We start from the raw sequence: 10753 nt of genomic DNA on the forward strand, positions 1-10753 counted from the left end.
TTTGGTTCCCAACTGCAAAGAGATCACAGCAGCCAGATATGAGCTGGTATAGTGGAATGAAAGCCAGGGGTCCCTAACATTTACTGTTATAAATCCCTCCTCTTACATGTTTGAAACTGCAGATGCTAAGGACTGTGATTGAAATACTGAGACTAGATTTCTGCCTCTGTCCTAGTTTTTTGGTATTTCCTATACTTGGGCACACCCATACTGAATTTCCTTTTCTATTTGCTTTTATATGGACTGAAAAGGAATATTATTCAAACTACTTTTTCATTTATTACCTTATCTCTATTGCTATATTTTGTCTATTAAGCAAGTCAAAATTATTGATGAGAATACATGAAAAATATCATTTAATTAAATATTACACATGAAAATGTCTGTAAGGATATTGCAAAGTTTTAACTGGACTTTTGCACAAGTAATTAAACGGTCATTCCCTATTTGTAATAAAGCAGGAAACATTTCTAGAATCTGAGAACACGTTTAAATCAAACTGCGAGTATCTAGTAAAAAGCAGGGAAAGTTATCCAGCTAATTAGGAAAGCAAGAGTTGTAGATTCTTTGGAATTCCCATAAAGGAAGCAAATGTCATGATACTACAACGCCTTTTGCCTGGCAGTATCACAATTTGAAGATACTCCATTAACTTGGCAATTTACCACTCGAACACTAGAGGGCATTCGATACTCAGAATTTTGAAACAAATTTCTGCCAGCCTGTATGCAGGTGGGAAGTTCTGCAAATTCTGGTTTGATTTAATGGAAGATGTGTGATGTTTGTGTGCGTTAATAAGAGGAAGTGTTGGTCTGTGGAATTCAGTTTGAATTGTACAGCTTACCAGGCTCTGAATCTACTGCACTACTTATTTGGCATATCATTTTTATTCATTACACTGAACACTCCTAATTGGAGTAAGCAAAGAGCAAACTAAAAATAAAAAAAATAAAAATAAATGAAGTTGTATACATCTCATTCCATTACTGAAGCTTGTCCTCCCAGTTCATATCCGCCAGAGGGCACAAGGAAATCATTAGACAGCAAAAATGAATCCCTTCTTAATTCTGAGCATTATGTATACCATAATTTCTTGTTTATTTTATTTATTTATTTAGATTTTATATATTTATATATTTATATATATATATATAATATAAAACTTATATATATTTCGATAAAGCAAGCCACTATTATATTTTGCAAGGTATTTAAAATAACTCTCCAAATATTTTTTTGTAGTATACCTGCCAAACTTTTCCTTGCTCCAAACTCACACTGCAAACTTCTCTCCACTGTCATTTTTCCTCCCTTCCTCTTTTGCTCACCAGAGTGAATGTGGGTCTGACATCTTTGACTATGCTCAAATTAGCTATTATAGAGCATTTAAAGCTGGAGGGTTGGTGTCTCCAATACCATTTATTTCACTTTGACTTGCTCTGCCAGGTACGTTTTTCCAAGGAAAGTGAAGTTCTTCTCCCAGTTGTTTTCACTCTTTTGATGCTTAGCCTTGTTCCTCTGAGCAGCAGCCAACAATATGCCTGCATAATAGCTGTGTGCACCTTGTTGTACACCTGTTGTAGTCCTTGCCAAGCTGTTGTCTCTTCCCCTCTTCAAATTTTTGTTTGTCATCCTGCCTGTGCTCTGCTCTTGTCTTTATCCATTTTCCTTTTCAAGGGCTTGGGAAAAGCCAGGAGGTCATGTATCAACATCTCTAATCAAAGACTTCTGCTCTGATGCTGATTTCAAAAATCTGGGCAAAGGGACTACAAGGAAGGAAGTCACAGATATTCAGCTGATTTTTTTATTTTTTTTTTTAGTCTCAAAACAGCAAAATACAATTCATGAGAAGTCAGAGGCCTACTCAAGGCTCTGCTGGGCTTGAATTCAGATCTCTGCTTTACAGACATGAGTGTTCAGTAGCTGGTTTTGAATATCATACTGTAATGCACCTATCTTTGCCTGTTCTGAAATAAATTGTGAAATAAAACACAATCCATCCAGCTTGGAAGTTTTTCATGTCAACTGAATTGCATCATTGAGGAAGATAAGATACATTAGCATCATCATCAGAAAGTCTGTGCAGTGTATGAGTTGATCAAATTTAACTTATTCAAATATGAATAGAAAAAAAACCCTGGATTTTATCTTTCTCTGAATTTTATACAAAGTATTACTGAGACATAATTGGATGCCTTTTCTTTTTTTTACCCTATATTTGCTGATTACATTTTCTTTAAGTTGAATCTGGGTTCAATTTTTTTTTTTTTCATTCAAATCCAGGTTTTCAGCTGTGGAATCACTGCACTTTGTTTAGACATCAATGACTTTTTAGATCCCATGTTACATTCCATTTCCTCACCAAGAATGTCCAGATGGGGATTTTGAAAACTTCTAAAAACATTGCTGAAACTAATTTTATATGTATATTAGAGAGATACTCTTAGTCCATCTAGTGAAATGTAGCTTTATTTGAGAAATAAATGAAGTAATAACAAAAATAGATCACATACTGAATTCTACTGCCTAGTGAAAGCCTACAATGCATTCAACAGGAGAAAATTGGGATGCTACCATTCCGTAATCTCAAAATCATTTTTCATGGGGTGACTTGAAACTAACTTGTTTCAACAGGTTACTTGTCCAAATCCAGTCTTGACATTTCCCATGAGTTGTCCAAATGTATTTCAAAGGTTTGTCATTCTTGTTGTTGACTAAAGAATAAGGACTTGAATAAAGAAGACATAAGCCTATTTCCTCCTGGAAGTGTTCATGCTGTAGTCTTCACATCTCAGCACGTAAATTCAACAGTTCTTAAGGATTTTAATTTAACTTCTATCAAAAGGTAGGGGAAAAAAGCAATGATCCTCTGATTTTTACATGAAAAGAATTCTATAATGGCCTTTTTGTTTGGATGTATGAACGTACGCATATAAGATATTGCATTTATTCAGTGTTTATTAATGTTAACAGAAATGTGACTATATATACAGGGAGACCTGAAATTTAAGAGATTGCTTTCAGTCCTCCTATGTCTACAATCAAACTAGAATTTTTAATCTACAGTTAGATACCTTGAGTACATAGTTTGGAATAAATACTGTATGTGTTTGTGATGTGATGTCAGTGCAAGACACTTTTTTCTTAAACTTCATAGACTGAAACCCCTTTGTTCTGTGTTAAACAAATTTACAGGTCAATTGAATAAGCTTGTTAACCTACTGTGAAACTGGACCTACAGCAAATGCAAAATTCTCTGCTCCTAAAACGCTAAGTATGAAATTTTAACTACACACAAGCATTTGGGATGCACTGCATAGCAATTCATCATTACATGAAGTTGAATGGCCTTCCAGTTTTAAATGGTATAACTCAATGAAAAAAGGATCCTAATATCTTTAGGTTGGACATTCTCTCCTTATCTGAATGGATATTATGCTCACAGACAAAATATCAGATCCCAGTATCTACCTTCATTGTAGTGCAGAAATAAATGATGATTCCTTTTATTTTTCTTGGCTCACGAGTGTGAAAATCATTTACTTCCATACGCTGTCCTGGTCACATAACTTTCACAGGCTTCCCCAAGGTTTTAGGTAAAACAGAGGTCAGATTCTGGCTTTTGGGATTCTCTACATCTATCACTTTCTTAGTAGTCTACGTGAAATGAATTTGGTGATGTCACGTTCTATTGAAGAGGCATGCATGTTATACAACGAAGAACCAAATGGGTTTGTAAAAGAAAATCCTCCTGCAGGCCCTGAAAGGGCAGCTTTGTTTAGGTCTGAAACACATTAAAAGGGCAGCGCAAGAAAGCTTGAATTGACGTGATCTTCACTGAACGTTTGGTCGAGACAAGCATTTAATTTTCCACTCCATTTAATCTGACATGTTTTATGATTGCCAGTTTTTTTCTTTGAAGTGATAGATTTATGAATAATAACACACTGTGCTACTTTCCACACAATTTAAAATGAGTATTTTCATACTAGGATGACTCTCTTACTGAAAATCGTCTTTCAACCCATGAAAAGAGGAGTGACTATTCAGTAAATACCTGCTTCATGAATTTCTTCTTGTCCAGTGTAAGAGGAAAACACTTGCCCAGAAAACTTATATCGCTGCTCTCGAAAGTTGTTTTGCAGATAGTCCATCAGCATCACATAGCCAGACTGCTGCATCGTAAGGACTTCACAGAACACTGCTAACTAGAAGAGGTGATAAAAAAAGAACTTGGAAGTCATAACAAATCAATATGTTTCTTCCAAGAGGCAGAAAAACCCTGGAGAAATGACACTGGGACTTGTGGCCCTCCGCTGGACTCTTTCCAAGAGATCCCTGTCCTTTTTGTACTGGGGAGCCCAGAACTGGACGCAGTACTCCAGATGAGGCCTTACCAGGGCAGAGTAGAGGGGGAGGATCACTTCCCTCGACCTGCTGGCCACGCTCTTTTTAATGCACCCCAGGATGCCATTGGCCCTCTTGGCCACAAAGGCACACTGCTGGCTCATGGCCAACCTGTCATCCACCAGGACACCCAGGTCCCTTTCCGCAGAGCTCCCCTCCAGCAGGTCATCCCCCAACCTGTACCGGTGCATGGAATTATTTCTCCCCAGATGCAAGACTCTACACTTGCTTTTGTTAAACCTCATCCGGTTTTTTTCTGCCCAGCTCTCCAGCCTATCCAGGTCTTGCTGAATGGCAGCACAGCCTTCAGGCGTGTCAGCCAATCCTCCCAACTTCGTATCATCGGCAAACTTGCTGAGGGTGGCCATTATCCCCTCATCAAGGTCATTGATGAAGATGTTGAACAAGACCAGACTTCTCAACTATTCTGTTGACAGAGCTATGCTCTATTCACTGTTCGGACAGGGGAATGCCAAAGGAGCATTTTTTTTCCTATCTGGACCAGAGGTCCAGATACATTGGAGAGATTACCTTTGATGACTGTACAAAAAACTTAATACTAGAGAAAAAAAATATGTCAGACTGTTGGGCTGGTAATAAATGGCATGAGTTTTTACCATACGCATTGTAACTGATTTTTTCTGTTACGATGTATATTTGTTTTATTTTAATACAATAAATGAATTACCTGGTGCTCCGAAATACTAATAGTATCTTTGAACACAATCCATTCAACTGTTTCTGAGCAGGGAGGAGTTGATAAAGACCCATTGTAAGTGTAATATTTGTCTGTTGCATTCGGTAAAAGGTTCAGCAAAACAAATGGTTCTAAGGCAGCCTGTTTTCCTGAAAAAGAAACCAAACATTTTTTTAGAGTAAAATAGTAATGAATAAATAGAAATCACACTATCCCAACGAGTTCCTATTATGGAACCTCATTAATTTTGAGGCTATTTGGAATCGAATTTTCAGAGAGGGTAGCGTAAGAATAAATTGCCGCACCTTTTCTATTTAGATTGAATATTGTTCAATAAAAATTTTGCTTATTTGGAGAAGTATAATGGGTTATTCCAGTAGCAAATATAGAAACCAGCACATTTGTTCACAAAATCTTGTTCAACTAAGTGTTCTAGTAATTGTTTGGGGTGCCAAATTCTTGCCTCACTCACGAACTTCAAAGAAAAAAATGTTAAGCCTTTCTAGTTGATCTCACCACATGACTTCGAGCTCTCCCTGAATTTGTTGAGTTTCTCACAGGACCTCAACTTCTGCAGAAAATCTCTGCTGGTGGAAACTGTCACAGTGACAAATCTGAGAGCTGCAGTACTCAGGTCTGCAGAAGCAGAAATTCATTAGATATGGGAGTTTTAAAATAGCGACAATAACAGCTTTACACAAAGCAGAGAAGGATGCAAAGACCTTCTCCAGGAGAGTTATGACCTTTCTGTTTATTGTCCTTTGAAAATAATATCACTTCTTTCAGGTCAGCAGTTTACCTGGTACCTTTGTCTGCTGGGAGCAAGCATGATGAATTGCTCAGTCCATCCACAGAAAGCTAAATCTGTGCTGATATGGCAGTAGGGTCCAGCACCGAAAATTAGCAGAAATGGTACCAATTTCCTCTTGACAGGATTTTTCAGTTTATGACAATTATCAGTGATCTGCCTTATGGATTGGTGTATCCAAAACAATACTTGTTTTTCACACTGTGGAGTACTGCAGATCCTCATACACTTTATTTCTATTCAAAGTAACTGATTTTAAATGGTGTCCTTTTGAAAATATTCACTTATGAATATTTAATATGTATTCAGACTGTGCATTCATTTGTTGTCTATTACTTTTAGAGTCCTAGGTGGATTTCTGACCTGTCCTTGTCTTCACAGTGAATTATATTAGCAGTTTATTACAGATCATTGATGCTTTTGTTTCTGCACAGTAACTGTTTCAGAGTTAACATTTGAAAGCTAGTTCTTCCCCTCTCTAATCCACATATGATGAAAAGGAAACTTTTAGCAATGCCAAGCAAACACATCCTTTCATTCCTCATGTTGACACCTTTAGACAGTAAGTACCATTATTATCTGATAATGTGTTTTGCTGCTATATTTTTCCTAGAGTAAGAATGAATGGTCAGCCTATGCTAGGTAGAGGTTTGGGGACATGAAGCTTCTCATTTATAGCATGAATACTGCTTTAGATTCTGCAAGTTTGTATTTTAAAATGCCTTTGAATATAATAAGCAGCCTAGATTTTAAAGGCAAACACCTACAAAGAATTAAGAAAAAGAGAGACTCTGTCTGGAAGGAATAGGACACCTCTGCACAGCTTGGGAACTCAGCAGCTGGGATTCAAATACATATAGTACAGATGTGACTGATAAGGACAGATCATACATAAGGCAGGCAAGGACAGATTGTGTGCTATATGTTTTTCTTTGAGATGAACAACTTCATTTACTTGTAACCTGAATTTTGAGAGCTCATTTGCATTTCATCCAAGAAAACCATATTCTGCTCATTGTTGAAATGCTATGTAGTGGCTGTATCTTGAATCATTCTGTTGATAATTTACAGCTCCTATGCAAAGCTGCAGCACAACATTCATCTTGATGTATTACTCACTTTCCTTTGTATTTCACAGAAGATGGCATACAAAGATAGTGAATTCTGACAGATTTATATGTCTCTCTCTTCTGCCTTTGCAATCTGTGGAAGTTGCTCACTCATATTCATTGAACAATATTCGCTCTCAGAAGAAAAGCAATTTAGTGTCATGCATTTGAAAATTCTTAAAATAGTGACATTAATAGCCTTTAACACTTTCAACTCATTGATACCAATGTGCTTTACAAAACTGAAGTATGGTTACATGCAGGAAAACTGACACAATGCTGGACATTTTGTCAGTCATGGCCAACCATGGAAAAAGAAAATGCCCCTGTGCAGAACATCAGTCTTTTGTGTTTATTCTTCTGTGAAGCCACTCTGAAACAGAGTTAGAAAGAGAGGTCCATGTGCTTGGGGTAAAGCCATAAGTAATTCTAAAGCAGCGTCAGCAGACAGTATAAATAATGCTAGTATAAATAATGCCAGTACAGATCTAATATAATTGAATCATTTCAAATTCACATAGCAGCTACTGAAATAAGCATTTCTCTCCACTGGGTCTACAGAATACTAATATTCAGGTTCAGTGTTTGTAAAGCACACCTTGGAAGGGTTCAGCAGTGTTATTTGGCTTCCAGCCACATACAATACTCCAGAAATCTATGCCTAAGAATATTCATGGGATAAATCAGACATTTCACGTGTCTTTTAGCATTTTAAAAGTTGCAAGTTCTTTGGGATAATTATATTTACTCATCTACACTTACTAGTGTTGTTACAAATATTCATTCTTGAGGTAAATTAAGTCTTATTTCTAACAAAATATATGCATCTATGCTCTTGAGAACTGTGATCCCCAATGCCTTTAAGCTTTCATAATTATGCTGAAATTGAATTTAGTCTAACCATTAATCAATAAAACATGGTAGCAGACTTACCAAAACGACTAACGCTATCTACTCCATTAATGATTGGAATATAATCCGGATTATCTTCTACTCCAATCTGTTAAAAAGAAATTGCATTTTTTACATCACAGACTTCTTGAAAAAATAAAATTGAAGGTTGCAGTTTACCACCAAAATTATACATGGGCTAAACAGTGCATAAATATTTGCAAATCTGCTTTTTTTCTGGTGAAAATAAATAAGAAGAATATATGCAAATTTTTAACACAGTGATCACACATTAAAACCCTTTAAATTCAGTTTGAACATCTGCTGTTTCAAAGCTTGATAATGACACATAGACTTTTTTTTTTTACCTCAAACAAAATTGATAAAGCTCTTAACTTTCCATTTCCTTTAATTGCCTCTTCGAAGTCTGTAAATAGATCTCCATCATAGCAGTAGATTTGCATCTGCAAAAAAATATATATTAACATGTATTACATATATAAAGACAATCAATGCAATTATTTTTATTCCTAGTTTGTGTATAAATGTTCAACCAACCAATTTAGCACAAATACATGGATATTGATATACTGTATATTCTGATATGAATATACAGAACAGAATTAATCAACTGTTACCTATCTAAAAAGTTCTACACTGGAAAATCATTAAGTCTGGAAGAGCTGTCCTTCAAGGAGAACATCATTATCCACAGGCAATACAGCAAGCCTGGACAGCCAGCTGATACCGTATATTTAACATACAGTACTCAGAGGAAATCAGTCTTGCAATCAACTGTAAAACACAAATAATAAAGCAGGCTGTCCCTCCTGCACCTGCCTTGCAGTAAGCATAGAGAAACACTGGTAATAAAAGATTTCCTAGGATTCTGTGCCCACATTTGCTGTCACGGGCATTGGTTTGTTGCATCCCTTCCTCTCTAACTTTGGATTGGGAAATCTGTAATGCCAGGACACTGACATGAAGGGTACAGTCTTCTACTGAGAGTGACTTTTCATGTGATGGTGGGTGAGGTACATCTTCTCTTAGATGTCTTGGTGGGATAGGTAGAGTGTGAGTGGGAACTTTAAATAGCTGTGAGGTAAAAAAAAAAATAACACCTCCCAGGGAAAGCTCCTAGCTCACAGCTCTCCTTAGAAAACAGGAGAACATTGATACTAATGCTTTGCTTTAACACTGAAATGCAAAGTGTCTGGTGTGGAGCAGCTCCTGGCTCTCAGTGAAGCCTGGGTTTGAAAAATCAGTTTCAATCTTAAATACTCCACCACTGGGGCACAAGATGGGCCAAACCTGTGGGGGTTTAAGCTTTGTCAGATTAGCAGGACCAACTCCCAGTGTCATCACAGAAGACACAGGAAAATGCAGGTTAGACATTTTCAATGGACTAATGCCTTACACCACTGCTCTCAAGTACATCACTTAAATATTACTAATTTGGATTGAAGTGATGATTAAATTCACCAGTAAGCTTTAATTATGTGATAAACAAAGGTGTTTAGTAAACAATATTACTTTTTGCAGAATGACAAATTCTCAAAATCTATTCTATACTCTACCTCAAGAGGAAATTTTTGTCCTTCCAAGCTATGTTCTGATCCATCCGATGACGCATTGCATTTTCCCCAGTGAAAAATGATCTTGCTTGCTTTGAATACAGTATCTAAGCCACCTCCACTTACATAGTAATCATTTGTCAGGTTAATCTCCACTAAACAAAGAGAAAGAGAGGAAAACAAACACAACAGTGTCAATGTAAAAGCTAGTCAAGGCATCTATGACTCTCATATTTCAGAACAGGTGCAAAAAGGCAAATACAATATGCTTATTTTACTATATTTTATACATAATTTGTCAGGAAGTTGGTCATTTGAAGTAAAAAATGTGTTAATTCCTTGTTAATTCTTCCCTGGGAATAAGTGATGATGGCTCTTAAGCTGGACAAAATTGTATGCAAACTGCAGATGGAAATGAACTTTTGTCTGCTGGAGAGAATTAGCAGGATGGAATAGACTAAACCCCTACATTTGGCTTTTCCACACGTAATGACTGTGAATTGTTTGATCTCTTGTTAAAACAGCACTAATGAAGTTCAATTCCATTACATTTCTCTTCTCAAGACTTTGAAAAGAATTTAAACTGAAGAGCTTTGCAGTTCTTATAGTATCTGAATTGTATTGCAGAAGGAAGAGCTCACACCAGTTTTATGGACTTTAAAGAATGTTTTTTTGGGTATCTCTTTAAAAGAAAAACATACTTTTTATCTCATTTAATAGAGCAAATGGGAAATAAGTGATTTGTTGAATAGTATGTATGAAGTATATGATGACACCAAGAACAGAAAGTAGGAGCAATAGCACTAAAAACAACCAAACCGACCTCCCAAGGTACAAAAGATCAGCCCAGACCATCAGCTGCAGGAACTGCAGGGCCTGAGTGTGAAGGTGAGCGTAGTGGATGCAGGTATGCCCAACTGAAGGCACTTTTTAAGGAAGTGGCGAGGTTATGAGAGGAAGTCACCAGTCCACGTAGGATCCAGGAATCTGAGCAAGAGATTGATGAGTTGCACTGTACGTGGTATCTAGACTCTGAGGGTGGTAAAGCAATGACACAGATACCCAGAGAAGCTGGGTAGCTCCCCATCCCTGGAAGGCCAGGTTGGATGGGGCCCTGGCCAGCCTGAACTGGTGGGTGATAAACCTGCCCATGGCAGGGGGTTGGAACTTTGAAGGTCTTTAAGGTCCATTCCAACTCAACTCATTCTCTGCTTCTATGAAAAATAAAATAAAATAAAATAAAATAAAATAAAATAAAATAAAATAA

General features: G+C 36.8%; 1 protein-coding gene across 4 annotated transcripts in view; it reads right to left on the reverse strand.

Annotated features, from left to right (window-relative positions):
- The window catches only part of PTPRZ1 (protein tyrosine phosphatase receptor type Z1), a 133650-nt gene that overhangs the window by 49974 nt on the left and 72923 nt on the right, over positions 1-10753 (reverse strand). For all 4 annotated transcript variants that reach the window (XM_042872382.1, XM_042872380.1, XM_042872383.1 and 1 more), the window contains exons 4-8: positions 9490-9641; positions 8281-8376; positions 7955-8021; positions 5096-5253; positions 4058-4208 (exon numbers count right to left, since the gene is read on the reverse strand). In XM_042872382.1, coding sequence (XP_042728316.1) covers positions 4058-4208; positions 5096-5253; positions 7955-8021; positions 8281-8376; positions 9490-9641 — 624 coding nt within the window. The remainder of the gene's footprint in view (positions 1-4057; positions 4209-5095; positions 5254-7954; positions 8022-8280; positions 8377-9489; positions 9642-10753) is intronic.

Source organism: Lagopus leucura, unplaced genomic scaffold, assembly GCF_019238085.1.
Source record: "Lagopus leucura isolate 7727_CA_CO unplaced genomic scaffold, USGS_WTPT01 Super-Scaffold_100008, whole genome shotgun sequence".
Lineage (NCBI taxonomy): Eukaryota > Metazoa > Chordata > Aves > Galliformes > Phasianidae > Lagopus > Lagopus leucura.